At 37.3% G+C, this 17,211-nt stretch overlaps 1 protein-coding gene across 2 annotated transcripts in view; it reads left to right on the top strand.

The window, feature by feature from the left end:
- LOC136835265 (epidermal retinol dehydrogenase 2-like) overlaps positions 1 to 17,211 on the top strand; it is a 60,961-nt gene that overhangs the window by 28,111 nt on the left and 15,639 nt on the right. Inside the window, exons 1-5 of one of the 2 annotated variants that reach the window (XM_067098545.1) lie at positions 6,210 to 6,439; positions 11,545 to 11,690; positions 14,002 to 14,091; positions 15,493 to 15,600; positions 16,037 to 16,168. In XM_067098545.1, the coding sequence (XP_066954646.1) occupies positions 6,304 to 6,439; positions 11,545 to 11,690; positions 14,002 to 14,091; positions 15,493 to 15,600; positions 16,037 to 16,168 (612 nt within the window). In that variant the 5' untranslated portion in view covers positions 6,210 to 6,303. Of the gene's footprint in view, positions 1 to 6,209; positions 6,440 to 11,544; positions 11,691 to 14,001; positions 14,092 to 15,492; positions 15,601 to 16,036; positions 16,169 to 17,211 lie in introns of those variants that run through there. The other variant, XM_067098547.1, reaches the window with a different exon arrangement.

The raw sequence follows: 17,211 nt of genomic DNA, 5'->3' as shown, positions 1-17,211 counted from the left end.
TATATTCTCGGACACTATAGATGCCTTTGCAGAAGCGTTCTCAGCTATGTGGCTCTTTCAGTATTCAGTGTTATCTGGCACCCAATAATAAGAGTCCTTATTTTTCGGTAGAAATTCTCCCTTCCTTCCCTTTTATTATTGCTTCTTAAAAAGATTCACTTACTGGCATTTTATATACCGGGAAAAGCGTGCTGGAGTATCCCCAAACACGCTTTTCCCGTTATATGTTGCCGAAATGAATCTTTTGGCAAACTGGGCTAATAAGGAAGGAAGGGAGAATTTCTACCGAAAAATAAGGACTCTTATTATTGGTGACGAAATCCACAACGGCGTAAGTCTAAATATATATTAAAAATACTCAGCCTTTGCTGCAACTCAGATTCATAACGATGGAAAGGCTGAGTTGAAATATTTTCGAATGTAATGTGACAACAGTGGTAAAATAAAATACGTTTGCAGTCTTTAAGATAATAGAATATAATTTAACCCTATAGTCTGCTGGTGATGAATTGCACGTTTGATTTGCCGTCGTCCAGCGCGATCCAGCAACTGTCACCAAAAGCCAAAATGAAGAAGGCGCCTCAGCCCGAGTTTCAGTACGGTGCATATCGTCTCGGTGATCGGGGCTTAACGTCTCGACCTTCCTTTGTATTGCCGCCATTTTCGACGCTATGGATACACTTATGTAATTAATATACCGCTCGTTGCGTTCCTGTGAACAAGGATCGTTGTTTTGTGATTTTAAAGAATGATGTTTATTTTACATTTTTCTAAGTCATATAACGAAGTTCCAATTAAAGAAGGTAAAACAGAAAATTTTTATGTTTATGAAGATCATTGTTGCTTTCCTCATTCGTACGCGCACAGAAAGATATTTATAAAAAAAATTAAAACATGCTTTTATTAAAAGGCACTAAAAAGAACAAAATAACTTTGAGACAGCAGGATTTTCTTACAATTAATAATGTCTAAAAAAATAAAAGCGTGGGCCCCAAACGTGGAAGGAAATGCTACAAGAAATAAAAGAATATATTTCTTTTCTTGTAGCATTTCCTTCTATTGAGCCACGCATATTTGTGGACATTAATGGTATAAAGTCTAAATTAATCTCAAATTGTTTTTACTTTTGGCGCATTTTAATTAACAAGTTTAAATATTATGTTTTTATTTTTATGCTTGTCAGTTTGACAGAAATTGTAAGCGATTTATGATTGCCCAGTTAACGGAACTGATCCGTTTACGGAGGAGGGGAGGAAGTGGGGAAGGGGAAGGAGGGGAAGGGGAGGAGGGGAGGTGAAAATGGGAAGGGATGGAGGGAAAGACGAAGGGGGGTGGAGGAGGAAGGGGTAGGGAGGGAAAGGGAGGCAGGAGGTGGTAGGGAGGATGGAAGGGGAGTGGAGGACAGCTAAATTAACATTTGATTGTGTGCTCCAGAGGGGAGAGGATGGGAAGGTGGAAGTGGAAGGGGATGGAAGAGGAAGTGGAAGGAGGAGGACACAGCTAACCCAACACTGATCGATGTGCTCGGAAGAGGAGGGGAACGAGGGGATGGAAGGGGAAGGAGGACAGCTAAATTAACATTTGATCCATGCTCCAGAAGGGGAATGGGAAGGGGAGGGGAAGGGGGATGGAAAAGGAAGGGGAGGGGGAGGGAAGAGGGAAGGGGAGGGGAGGACATAGCTAAATTAACACTTGATTGTGTGCTGGGGATGGGTGGGGGAAGGAGATGGAAGAGGGAAGGGGAAGGGAGGACACAGCTAAATTAACACTTGTTCGTCTGCTGGGGATGGGTGGGAAGGGAGATGGAAGAGGGAAGGTGACAGGAGGAGCTAAATTACCACTTGATTGTGTGCTGGGGATGGGTGGGGAAGGGGATGGAAGTGGGAAGGGGAGGGGATGACACAGGTATATTAACTCTTGATCATGTGCTTTGGAAGGAGGGAAGGGGAGGGAAGAGGAAAGGGGAGGGGAGGACACAGCTAAATTAACACTTGATCGCGTGGGAGGGGGAGGGGGTGGAAGAGGGAAGGGAAGGCAAAGGGGGAGGCAGATGGAAGAGGGAAGGGGAAGGCGAAGGGGGAGGCAGATGGAAGAGGGAAGGGTGTAGACTGTAGTGTTATATAGAAGACAGATTCTACCGAGTCAAAGAAGTTGTGGAAAATCTGAAGAGTTTCATACAAATCTTGAGATACTGGGAGAGGTCACTAGAGGTCACTGCTGACCTACTGATCATGTAAGGTTGTATTGTCTCCAGGATTGGGTAACCACGCAAAATTTCAAGTCCATCGGACGAAGGGAACAGGTCGAAAATTGAGTTACAATATTTGACCCAAACAGGCAGACAGATGCAGAAGTTAAATAAAAGCGTGTAATAAAAAGTACATGCCTTTAAGGAAATTCAATATAGCAGGTCCTATGGCTGTCAGAAGTTGCTGAGAGATTTCAATTCAGAAACAGGCGTGTTAAGATTCAAGTTATGCGAATAACTTTGCAGTTGGATGACATCTGGTCTTGATGGAAATCAGAAGCTTAAATTATACTCCATAATTTTATAGTCAGTTTCTCACCTATTTGATCAGTAACCTTGGATTTAATAGTGCTTTAAGAACTAAATGATTTTCTTTAAAAAGATGTCAGAGATTGGTCATTTTCTTCTCCCGTGACAGTCACAGTATTGTAACGGATCTGAGATCGTAAAGGATGGAATGTCTTCTCCATGTCACAAGATACTTGACTAGAGTTGCCATCCATTGTTTTTTTTTTTTTTTTTGCCATCGCTCTTGAGCATTCACTTTCCCTGTCGAATGTTAATCATTTATCACGCGTTCGTTTTCAAAATACATACTGAACGCTGCCAACGCTACCAGGATTTCCTGTACTGTTTGAGACAAGATCTTGGTTTGAGATAATCAACATCGGAGCTCAAACTAAAAATAAAACTGGCTCGGGTCGGTTGTTACGCTCCCAGGTTAAAGAGAATGGGAAGCAGTTAGACGCAACGCAAGGTCAGTGTTTGGAATGTGGACAGGTAATCTATGAAGGATCGTGTTACTCGCTTTGGTCGTTTGTGTAGCTGAGGAAGTCGCACTTTCTGCGTTCCACTTCAGTAATCTTGGCTTTGTTGTACGAGTGAGTTGCTGGGGCTTAAGGCTGCTGACATTTAGGCGAGTTAAAAGTGCAAATTGCGTGTGAGGGTAGTGAGAATATATGTAATATATATATATGTATATATATATATATATATATATATATATATATATAATTTCCTTCAGCATTCACTTGTATATTGTGGCGTACTCCTTGCGATACCACCCGGCATAAGTGAAGTAATTCTGACCAACTCGGGCAGTCTGGAAATATCTTGGAAAAGCGATCACAGTATTTAAAACCCTTGAGAAAATCGTTATTTCTATACTTTTAAACGATTCATAAATTAATAGAATGTCGTTAACACTTTAATAACACCCATTTCTACAATATTTTATAAATGAATCTCGAATGCCGAATCTACTTTTTTGGCACTGCAACAGAAAACGGTGCCGGGGGAACTATTCAAAACAAAATGACACAAAATATATTTGGACAGCAACTCGGTGGATGGCATTGCCTGCGAAGATTTGTATGCAAAGGAAAGTGACAATCAGGAAAACCTTATACAACACGTAAAATGAGCTGTGCTAAAGAGAAGTTATAATGAAAGTCTCCTCGCAATGTTCTCAATTTTTTTCACACATGTATGCTCCCTTTGTCGTTCACAGAGACCTAAACTGAACAGCAAAAGTTAACGTAGCGACGTTATTATAAGATAAGGGTTGTGCCTGCATAAATTCAGCGCAGAAAACATTTCTGTAATGAAAATGTTCAAGGTGCTATCGACTGGCGTTGGCGACGCATCATGTAGGACATGCACAAAAAGTCGTAGGATTGCAAGACAGGCTGACCGACGCCTTCCCCACACTCTTTGATTTCTAGATCCAGCTGACATCCTTGTCATAAATAATACAATGATTCTCTTTTCTTCTTGCGCTTGAATACTATTTGTGCATCCACTTCGCATACATATATATATATTCAACATGAAAGTATTTCACTGTTGCGAAGTGGATGCACAAATAGTATTCAAGCACAAGAAGAAAAGAGAATCATTGTATTAGGACTAGTATTTAAGCATAATAAGAACAAAGAATTATAAATTAATATATGTATATATATATATACATATATATATATATATATATATATATAACTCACATTACACAGGTGAAAAATAAGAGACAGAGAGTGGGTCACACCCCGTCTCTTATTTTTTCTATAATAATAATAATGATAAATGAATCACATACAAAATATGTATTAATAATCAAAATATATATATGATAATAATATATATATATATATATATATATATATAAAAATTTCATTTACGTTTTTCATTATATATGTATACATATATACAACATATACAGTATTACTACATATATATATATATATATATATATATTATAGAATTTTTATATAATTTGATTCTTTCATATTAGAGACTCATACTCATTATCGCTCCAAGACTGAAACACGACGAATCTTCGGTAGCCTACAATTTAGCGATTCACGGTGACAACATCTTAACTGTAAATCTCTGTCATATCTGATCCTGAGAAGGAAGGCTAACTCACGCACGTATTTTCCTACAAGGGAATCTCAGGTTCCCCACTTTCCCTCTTTTAGCCAAACATCTTCGTTTTACTGTCATAACCGACCATCATTTTGTTTCTCATGAATCATGATGAAAAAGGGAGACCTCATCACATACTGCCTGCACTGATTCCATGAATGTTCTTTTCTATATATATTAAGGTACGAGAATGAAGTCTCTCTCTCTCTCTCTTGCTTTCTTGGAGTTTCATATATATCTCAGAAAATTACATAATAACCACAACACGATTTGATCCTTTTATGCCTAAACAGGAACCATTTACGCCCACAAAGTGTTGAGTATCATCTAATTTGCATTTCCTAAGTATGAAAGCCCAGTTCCAAAATCTTATGAAAAGGATTTAGTACTCATTGTAACAACTTTTATTTCTGTAATCAGCATGAGAAATTGTGCCTTGCTTTTTGAAGGATTCCGATAACTAGGCGATTTCTAAAGAAGAAATATATCTTCCTTCGCTAGGAAATTTCTGAACGAAAACAGGAAACAACTCCTTAGATTAATGATATTCTACATTTTCACGTATTGTCTTTTCTAAGTGAGCCTTTCGTACGCAAGATGGTGTGACAATGAACAAGACGTGTTCCCCGTAGGGGGATAGTGCCGTTAGTGCACCTCACATGGTGCACTGTAGGCATTACCTAAGGTTTTTTGCAGCGTCCCTTTGGTCCCTTGCTGCAACCCCTTTCATTCCTTTTACTATAGGTCCGTTCATATTCTCTTTCTTCCATCTGACTTTCCACCCTGTCCTAACAATCGTTTCATTGTGTAACTGCGAGATTTTCCTCCTGTTACACCTTTCAAACCTTCTTACTATCAATTCCCTTTCAGCGCTGAATGACCTCATAGGTTCCAGTGCTTGGTCTTTGGCCTCAATTCTACATTCCAATTCCAATTCCAACAAGACGTGTTTGGTATTAAGAAAGCTCGTCCAACACAGATGGTCACAAATATCTTCTAGGCTGCAGAAGTGTCATGTTGAACATCATTTGTTTCTGTACCTGTTCTGTCTAACATCTAAAGTAACCTGTCGTTTCCCTGCTACCTCATCGGTTTCATAATGATTCTTGTATTCAGTTCAATATAGCTGATGCACTTGCGTTATACCATATTTCCTCACTGCCAGTAATAATTTTTTTTCTTCAGTGACGCTGAAGATGCGTGGAAATTGATCAGTCTCCGACATTAACTTTTAATCGTCAGAGATCCTAATCTCATCGCTCTTTGCAAGGAAACGACCGATCAAGGCGTTTGATTTACCTCATCGTAGATATTTGGGGTTCAGAAGGCCCTACTTACATTTTCCTAAATAATATTTTCACCAACGAAAAATCTTACTGTCCTTTTAAGACAAACATGCGAATGTTTAAGACATGCCTTAATTAAAAAAAATTATATTAAAATGACTGTTAGCTGGTATGATCTACAGTTCTTCGGTTCCCAGGTATGAAACAGTTTGATGCCAGCAGTCAGGCAGTCAAGTGAACACCACTGGCGTGACTTGTACTAAAGGCAGAGCTGAACATCACTGGGCGTGACTTAAATGCTCAAGTCTTTTACGAAGGGAGATCAGTGTCTCTGCACTAGTTGCGATGTCCGCGGTCGAGGATTTATCGTATGGAAAAGGGAAATTGTCGGGTGAAGATGGAGGACCCCGTAAGAAAGATGACAAACTTCCAGATGACGCAGAGTCACTTCGGAAAAAGAAGTATGAAAAGTACCTTCAAGGTAAGATCTTGCCTCCTGCTGGCTTAGGTAACCTGTACATGGAACAGAGGAAGGAAATGTCCCACGGGCGTGAAGGAACTGCATGAACTTTTATATTACATTTTACTCTACACTTCAAAAGCATGGCATCTTATACCTCTCTTATACCATTAAGCAAATTGTTGCGCAATCATTTTTGCGGTTCATTGGAGAATTCCTGCTCTATTTCACAAGGGTTAATCATATACTGCGTGACTTCTTGTAAGCAATGCTTGTTTTCCGTTAAAAGGGCAATTATTTTAAAACAGCACTTTCCGCTGATCACTGACAACAGTTTGTGTACTGAGAATGATACAGAATGCACTCTAGCATCTGTGATTTATTTTCTTTAATGAATTTTGAGTCGTTTAGGTACGATATTAGAATAACCAAGCGCCCATTAAAATAGTCAAACTTCCTCTTAGGCTGCGTATTTGAGTGAGTTCATGAGCTCCCTGTTTACAGATTTGCATCACATACAGGGCTACAAGAGAAGCGCTTTCGTAATGCAGCAGAATAACACAAACCCGTTGTGTATTATTTTCATCCGTCTATATTCCTACCAATAGTACAGTCATTATATGGTGTACTAATTTCTCGCCAAGTAGACATACATTTTTCCAACAGTATTTTCTGTTTTATACGCTTTTAATCATTAGTTCTGATGTAAACCACTTGTTTCCATATTTCCTTTACTCCTATAACACAATTATGGCGAACCCCAGAGGGAAACTTCAGTATTTGGCACCGGACGACCAAAACCGTCCGAATTGCATGAACATGAATTAGTCAAATTGCACAAATCAAAGATGGGAAGCCGGAAATTATATATTCATTGTGTGTAGTCAGTAACTACACAGACATACAAACATACATACATATTATAGAGTTACCATTCTAAGGTAGCAATGGACGAGTGGCATGTGGGTTCTCTTCTAAGTCCTATTTGGAATTCTCTTTCGCAGGAACATTAAGGTCGCTTTCACTTAGAAGGATTGGTAGGCAAATGAAGATTAAGAATGAATGTTACCGTCCTATAGTATCCTTTAAGCTTTTACACTTTCCACCTAAGATAGCTGCTACAGTCTTGGTTTTGCTCAAGTCTAGTGGTTACGAGAATGCACCGAAGTCTACGGAAGTTTTCTTCATTTTTGAGAGAGAACGACTCAATAATTCTCTGTGATACTCCCGCTATGCTTCCTCCCTGCCCTTTCACCCCGAGTTTCTCTCGTTTAAGCACATTTAGAAGCACATGACATCACATACACGACTTCCTTTGAGTGTCGACACAGTTTCGTCATTCAGTATACTGTACATATTCTTGCTTCATACTGGTGTGTTCATCCTATGTATACACCTACGTATGCATCCCAGTCAATCTGCTGACGCAAAGATTGTGAACATCGCTTCTCTCGTGTCAGTGATGTCAACTAAACGTTTCCCTAATCACCGCCATGTTGTCTGAAGGATACAGCTGCTCATCGGCCAGAAATGTCGTCTAAGCATTTCTCCAATCGCTGCTATTGACTAGGCTTTTCTTAAATCACTGCCATTAAATTAAGTGTTTCTTAAATTACTGCCATTAACTAACAGGACTCTCATCGCAAGCAAGGTCTAGACCTTGATCGCAAGATCGCTGTCTTTCCCAGGTCCCCTTTTACGGTCTCGAATGTCTGCAATCGTCAGCATCTCTCAAATTTACGGAAATGTCGTTGAAATGATTCCCTAATCATTGCTAAGTGTCGTCGAAAAACATGCACATTCTCGATACCCAGGATCCCCGTTACATATATACAAAGATGTGGTTAGGGCAAGTACGCAGATTAGACTAACCTAACCCAACATGACTGGCTTTGAGGCCGTGCTGAGCTTAAGGGGTGGGATTATTTGGGGGTTCTGCTGGGTAAAAAGACCCTGTGAGATCAGAGTCTCCCCAAGGTATTCGTGGATGTCTTTGCAAGGTCGCAGTTTAATGTAAAATTAGAGATGTCAGTGAACCAAAAACAAGTAATATAAAAAAAGACCTGGTTGGCCTGATATCAAAGCATGCAGACTGACTTGACTTTCTTATAGATTTGTAGAGAAGATGGAAGTTCCCTGTTGCTTCCATAAAGAATCTAAAATAGATGGGTACCGTCAAATTTCAATAGGTAATCATGGTCCAGCATCATGAATTTTAAAAGCTCATTAGAAGTGTAGTTTTTTTTTTCTTGTGATGAATAAGGCCAGGCACTTTTGTTTCATAGAGGGAAGGAATGCTTGGACGTTCATTCTGCTAATGTCCATATTTGCTCGAAAAAGAATATCACGGGCATTAATGAATGGCGGCCAAACCAGGTGCACAGCAAATGGATGAACTAACCCTGACTTTCTTTGGAACGACTTCAGCACTCTGTGTGACATGTTAAGTCTTCTCAGCCTGACACCTTGCATTCGTAGATGTACAGCATAGTCACAAAACTCGACTAATATGAAAACTTTCCCACTTCACTGTACACATAAATTCGTAACCTCTCAGTTTTCTTTATTTCACATCTTTGAGAGCTGCCTTCAGTAGAGCAGTAACTGGTTGGGCGGTTACAAATGCAGAAAGGTAAATCAGCTTTGAGGTTGTAGAGCTTTTGTAACGGCACTGAAAATTTTGCTAATGGTTTCAGATATCTTTTCTGATAATAGGAGGAATTGTCTGAGGTCATGTAAGGATTTTTTTTATGATAATTCTTACAAAGACTATCTAGAATATTTTACCATATTAAAAGGCCTCCACTGGACTCTTTTTCCCCATGTATGGGGTAAAAGGAACTATTCAAACTTTTCATTTATTCAGTATTTACAAAATACAGGTGTGATACTCCCATATGAAATACATCATAAGTAAGCAATGATTCAGTGCTCGAGAACACAAGTTTGACGGAACTTACTCTATCAACTTCGAAGAAAGGCTAAGCCCTCTCCCTCATCGCCCACCTGGACCCCTACAACGTAATCCTGACCTAGATTGTCATAGGTTATAAGAGTGAAAATGATATAGGGACATATTGAAGCTAACCTTCCGTAATCTAATTTAAGGCGCCAGTTCCTACATGGCCTGAGGCTTCATCCCACCCAGCACCCAGCCCCTTGTCCTACAGCGAATTATTGCTTCATTCAATTTTGTATGAGTTTTGTGTGTCTGTTTTAAGAAACAGTACCTACGAACATACGGACGAATTTGTATTGTATTGTGTATATTTCCCCTAAGTACTATATACTTTTGTTTTGAAGAATGTTTTTTAAATACTTAGTAGCTTGTTGGCTTTTTTATTGTTAATTGTGACCCCATATTGCTTTCTTTTTTTAAGTTGTTTACTCAAAACTATTTAGTACCCTGAAGATGACTTTGGAATAAAAGTTGAGAGTCTTGGTATCCCTTGCTTTTATTTTCAAGTGAGGATCTCTTATGTTGGAAACCAAATATTCACACCTGAAAGGCTTCCGTAGTAGTGGTGTCTTACCCTTATTAGTGACAAATCAGCTTTTATAAATTCGATTTTCATACGGGTGACCCTTTTCCCTTTGCCCTGTCTATCAACGACCTTCCTCAAAATTTACATCTTGCATGTTTCTTTTTAAATTGATGGATCAAGTTTATACCTACCTTGACCGATATTCAACTTTCTTTTATAAAACTAGACTCAATGATGTTTCTTTTCAGTGCCATATTAGAATAGTGCATTATTAGAATAGTTTATTCTTTCTCATTTGCCCCTGCCCAGTTGATTGTATGATTATTTTCATTAACATACATAAAAATTCTACTGTTTACCTGTGCATGCTTTTTCAGTCTTTTACGCTGTTCTATTTTTTTTCCAATGCGACCAATATTTAGTTTTCACAAGACCTACATAGAATTTTATTTACGCATCCTTTAGCATAGTTGGCAGAGTTCTTCACAAGAACGTTTAATTTTTTTTATTCTTATCTTAAATGCTACATTAACTCGAAAATTCTTAAGTAGAATTGTATGGTAGTACAAGCAGGATTTTTGTGTTGTTTCTTTTTTGTTATCATAAAATGTCTTTTGTCGCTTTTAATACGTTGGCTAATAGAGAGCCACGTTATCTTCATTTCTTGCTGATATTCCTAATCATACGTATTTCATCATCAATGTATTCAGGGCTCCATTATACGTTATGCGAATCACGAGGTGAAAATAAAAGATGGCGTAAACGAAACAAGGGAAAGGGGCTCCTTTATTGCAAGAGAGAGAGAGAGAGAGAGAGAGAGAGAGAGAGAGAGAGAGAGAGAGAGAGAGAAATTGGATAAGGAGAGGAGTATACGATATCAGAGCAGCTTAGAGACGAGTCTGAAAAAACTCTAGCACGCATTGTATCGTCTGGAAGGGGAAACTGGGAATGCCGTACTGGAATTGTGGGACAGATAAATTGTGTTGTGGACGACTTAAGGGACGAGTTCAATAAGAAAGAAAATAATGTCTAGAATGACTAACATCAACGGGTGACAGGGAAAAACAAACATATGAGAGCTGAAAATCAACGGATAACATATGGAAAGAACAGGGAGAGAAAAACAAAAAGGCTAAAGAAAATAATAGTTTGTGAAAGTATAAATTTGAACTTCAAAAAAGTGTGCAACTGAATAAAACGGAAAAGCCTTTCTAAGTCATCTGAAAAGAAGATGGAGAAGAAACAGAAGTGAAAGGAAATGGGTCAGAATATGCAATCGCAGAAAATAAAGCCAAACGTGGCATTTTGTACAAATGCGGACATGAAAAAACTAGTAGCGAATTTGAGAGATCCTGAAGATTGTAGAGGTTGTGAAAGGAAAAATTTAATCCTGGGTAGTAAAAATGGATGCATTCAATATAAAATTCAAAGCAACCTTTCGCTCTGAGATCTTGTAGTGAAAAGTCAGCCACTTTCTGTTCAAAATGAGATGGAAGGACGTTGACAGGTGTCACTCACTACCTCGCGTGTGTGTGTGTGTGTTTTGCTCGCCACTTCGATTCAGTTTTTTTTCTTCCCGATTTTAATTGTAGCTGATTTTGGTTATGAATGCTAATAATAACCTTCTGCATGTGCCCCCAGAAATCAAGATGGTGGCGTGGGAGGTGGCAGGGGTGATCGCTGGATTCATCGTTCTCAACGTGAAGGCCATCGCGCTTCTCCTCATTGACATCCTCGGCCTCATCATCCCCGCTGAGCAAAAGTCACTGGCTGGCAAACTAATACTGGTGAGCGTTATAAAACATATCTTTCTGTTTAATGAGATTTTAATTATCAAAGTATATAAACTCTCTCTCTCTCTCTCTCTCTCTCTCTCTCTCTCTCTCTCTCTCTCTCTCTCTCTCTCTCTCTCTCTCACATTATATATATATATATATATATATATATATATATATATATATATATATATATATATATATATATATATGTGTGTGTGTGTGTGTGTGTGTGTGTGTGTGTGTGTGTGTGTGTGAGAGAGAGAGAGAGAGAGAGAGAGAGAGAGAGAGAGAGAGAGAGAGAGGGAGAGAGAGAGAGAGAAGAGGTTTTTGAATGGGTGGATATTGATGACCACGAAGCAAAGAGATGAATAGCACAGTGCGTGTAAGGATCCTCCACTCCACATGCATATCGCTTGCAAGAATTAGCCACTTCATCATGAAGATTCAACAAGCGAAACCCTTTACTGTGTCATTCATCTCTTGTTTCGTGGTCATCAGTGTCCACCCATTCAAAAACCTCTTCTTGCCGTTCCCCTAGGTACACTCTAGGTCCTCCTCTCCATTCTCCAACAATTCCGAATCATGTTGAAAAAGTTAATTATGCCTCTTCTCCATTTGAAGCAAAGGTTAATGCTAGTTAATGGCGTGAGGTGGAAGCTCGGACTGTTGAACGTTTACTGTTTTGCATCTTCATTCATAATGTCTTCTTTATTTTTCAGTTTCATTTTCTGTGCTTGGCTGCCTTTCCTACTGTAGCCCTTGAGCTTGTTTCATTCATATTTTCCAAGTAGGCCTGCACCTTGGCTTGTAATAATATAATAATAATAATAAGCATTAATTAATCGTTCGAAAAAAAGGCTTGTTCAGAAAGAGTTTACAAACCAGATGGTAAGAATATATTTTTTTAATCCATGGACCACTGCAAGCCAGAATCTTTTGTCCTTATCAGATGTCAGTTAATTTGGATCATATCAATTTTATTGATAAGTTAGCAAGGTGGCAAAAGCAAAAGCGATTTTGTCATGTTAACATTAAAAAATTTTCCCGAATATGTAGCTGATCATATAAAACCAGTTGCCACTTTGGTCACGTTCTAACCTGAATTTAGCCATATCTGTAATTTTCATAAATGCAAATCAGATGGTGTTAGTAACCTGAAATACGTATAAGTTACTATCACGGACATTCCCGAATACTTTGCTTTTTAACATGTAAAATTAAACAGCATGTAACAAAAAGTTTCAAGAATTACTTTATAAATGAAGAAAAAAGAAGAGTCGGTACCACTGGAAAATTTATTCCATTCAAAATTTAAATGAAAGACTCTCGTTATCCTTTTTTATAGAGCAATAAGTACTTGAATTCACGGGAATTTTCTACCGCTTCCTTTCTTGGTGCAGGGATGGCACCCGCTTCTTTTCTTTAACATGGCGAGGGCATCACAAAACAGTTTTCTTGTTTTAAAAGACCTAGCTGAATAACAAAGAATTATCCGTTATCAAATAATGATTTATATTCGTGTAAACATTACTGCGCGTCTAGTCAATAATATGGGTCTAACTTAGAAAAAGTGTCCCAATAATTCAAGCTTTTCCTTTTCAAGAGGGACTGTTACGTGCGGGATTCGTTTGAGGCCACTGATGACACGCCTTTTATGTCTCTAGTAGTCATGTCCTGTATGTCCCTGCTGTTGGGCTGGGAGTAACTGTAATCGGTACTCGATACCGATTACAGGAGACCCTAAAGAAAGCTTAACTAATCTTAGTGTAACTAGGTTATCATTTGTGCTCGCCACTTCCACCCCCGCCCACAACAACTCGCACAAAAAATTCTACCTATTAGCTCTAGTTTCGTACGCATGGGCACGAAAGCTAACAACTACCGTGCTAGCTGACAACCATAGATTCCCCTTATCAAACATCAGTACACAGGCACACAGAATACCGTTTACACCATAAACGTTGTTACCAACGATTGCTAGTCTGTTTGTGAATTTTTTATCTATATACTATTTGTCAAGTATATACAATTTTTGTTGCCCTTTTGTCATACCTGAAATCATTTTTTTTTTTTTTTTGCTGTAGACATAGGGGAGAATGGCATAGATATCGTAACAAGAGCCAATATCTTGTTGATGTGCCTTGTAGATACATGAACATCTGGTGCTAAGGATATTTTCTGCCCAAGGGAAGTGTTACTAGATGATAAAAGTGTTAGTAACTATTTCCGCCTTTTCTCTGTCCAAACACCTTTTAAGAGACACCTTTCGGCTAGTGGAAAATAGAAATTTCCGTCACTTGAACATTCCCTTTTCTTTTAGGTCACAGGAGCTGGACAAAATCTAGGCCGAGAACTGTCACTTCAGTTATCGAACTTGGGGGCTATCTTAGTTCTATGGGATATCAGCGAGGTGAGTGAGAACCAAATTTACATAATCACTTTGTAAGGAATTATTATCTCTCTCTCTCTCTCTCTCTCTCTCTCTCTCTCTCTCTCTCTCTCTCTCTCTCTCTCTCTCTCTCTCTCTCACTGTATGTTTCTGGAGTCCATTCTCTTTGCTTAGTTTTATGTCACATTTGGCGATATCACTGCACGCACTTTCTTAGTCAAAAGGATATTTGAAACTCATACATTGATTGCACCAGGAAAACATGTGTGAGTTATGTTAAGGATTCCTTATTTTTTTACTGCACAACCATAATAAAAACCTCCATAAGCATGTGAATTGAAAGAAGCTGAAACAAATATGTAAGTATTATATATATATATATATATATATATATATATATATATATATATATATATATATATATATATATATATATATATATATATATATATATATATATATATATATATATATATATATATATATATATATATATATATATACTGTATATATATATATGTATATAATTACATACAATGGACCCCCTATTCGCAGCTTCACCTATTCGCGGATTTTTCTGAGGGACATATATATATTCACATTATTCATGGAAAATTCACCTATTCACAGTATTTTTCGTAGAGAAATATTCACAAATTACTATATTTTCATATCATTTTTGTGACTAAATGCCCTTTTTGATAAAACCATTAAAATTTTCAGGGTATAAGCATTTTAGAGGGTTTTTGAGCTATCAAAATAGGCAGTTTCGAGCATTTTAGAGGGGGTTTAGTATTTGCGGATTTCGGCTATTCATGGGGATTAATGGCACTCATCTCCTGCGAATACTGGGGTCGACTCTGTGTGTGTGTATGTATATATATATATATATATATATATATATATATATATATATATATATATATATATATATATATATATATATATATATATATATATATATATATATATATATATATTATATATATATATATATACATACATACATACATACATACATACATATATATATATATATATATATATATATATATATATATATATATATATATATATATATATATATATATATATATAAATCAACGGAAACTCTGGAATTAACACATAAAAAAATTGACAAATGCCTGTGTAATAATGTTAAGCTAATATTTAACTGCTATTATAGAAAATGTTTGTTTACACAAAAATGAAAGTCAGTCCTAAATGTTGTTCCCTTGCTTTTATATTCATGTTAACATCCAGAATCAACTGCTAAGTAGGGTGGCAATTTGTTTTTATTCTTATTACTGCTGGACACACATTGACTAGAAAATAACCTAGAATTTAATCAATATTTGCCAAAGTAGATGACGGATACAGTTCATAGATCTCATCACCTTATATCTGGTCTCTGCTTTTCAGAAGCAGAATGAACAAACTGCAGAAATGATTCGTGCAAATGGGGGAGAGGCCTACCCATATACCTGTGACATTTCAAAGCAAGAAGCAGTGGCAGAAACAGCTAGCAAGGTGAACTGCATACTTCTCTAGTGTGGAGGCTGTGTACCATTTAGCGCTATAGATTTTAGAAAACAATTTAGATTAACCATATATTCTTAGACACCGTCTGTAACATTTATAATTGTGCAACAAATTTCTATTATATCTTAAATTTATTACTTATGGCAACTTTCTGTAGTATTTTCACATTTTTCTGAAATGGTACATCATCTCTGCAGAACCAAAAATCAAACATTGCCTATAGAGACAGAAAATACCTTTTCGCTAAGGCAAAGAAAGGGGCGTATTTATTAAGTGTCTGTTAAGAAAGAGTTTTATGAGGACCTTGAGTTTAAAAGGAAAACTTACATCAACATTAGTGCAAGCTTTCAGAACTTTCTTCACACTTGCACTCTCTCTCGCTACATTGTTTTTTGGGTATTGTGATCACTTTTATTAATTACAGGTGCGAAGAGATGTTGGAAATCCAGAGTACTTGTTCAACAACGCTGGCACTTACGAGCACAAGCCATTCTTGTCCCACACTCCTAACGAAATCCGTAGACTTGTCAATGTTAACCTTCTTGGAAACTTATGGGTAAGTTTTCTCCTCGTCTATCAAAATTTATGCTCCTTGACAGCAATGACATAGAACAATATCCTTTAGCGTTATTATTTAATAAAATGTTGTAAAAGGAGCAAATACTTAGGTTATTATGCTTCAAATAAAAAAAAAACTTTTTATTGTACCTTAACAAAATTACTTTCCATGTAAGTCCAGTTTTGCCGCTAAGAAGGAATTATCTTATCAGAACATCTCTGAATTTTGCTCTGGTCACCTCAGATTGCCTCTTTTTGTGGAGAGGGCAAATGTTGGATAGGTAATGGTTAAATGAGATTACTGTTATCCTACTATGAAAATAGGGATCAAGGGTAACTTCATATATGTATATATACATATTTTTCACTAAATATTCACGACCTTCTTTCGCAAAATTGCTTAAAGTCACATTATTCTAAAATCTAACGTGAAAATATGATAAACTATGGTTTCTTAGCTATAATGACGAGAACTGCTATTTGGAAATTTGCAGTTCATATAATTCTGCAGCCTTAGTGACTCATTTTGGCATACACTCTTAAGGCTACAGAACTTCAAGGAAAGTTTTACAGAAATAATATAAATACATATATATATATATATATATATATATATATATATATATATATATATATGTATGTATATATATATACATATGACTATTTATCACATCACCGTGATTCATATACAATCAGAAAAGCTACAAACGTCCTTTAATATCAATTCACTCTTACTTTGAAGTAATATATTTTCATATATGTTACCGAAGGGGGAATTTTTAATTGATAATAAGTCCACCGTCGTGGGGTCGAACCAGCGACGGACGAGGAATCAGGACTACAGTGACACACCTAACCAGTCGGCCGACTGGTTGGTGTGTCACTGTAGTCCTGATTCCTCGTCCGTCGCTGGTCTGACCCACGGGACGGTGGACTTATTATCAATTAAAAAAATTCCCCTTCGGTAACATATATGAAAATATATTACTTCCGAGGTAGAGTGAATTGGATATTAAAGGACGTTTGTAGCTTTCTGATTAT

This window comes from Macrobrachium rosenbergii, chromosome 55 (assembly GCF_040412425.1).
Source record: "Macrobrachium rosenbergii isolate ZJJX-2024 chromosome 55, ASM4041242v1, whole genome shotgun sequence".
NCBI classification, from domain to species: Eukaryota; Metazoa; Arthropoda; class Malacostraca; order Decapoda; family Palaemonidae; genus Macrobrachium; species Macrobrachium rosenbergii.
Note: the sequence above shows the minus strand (reverse complement) of the source record. Positions and strands in the feature narration are given on the sequence as shown.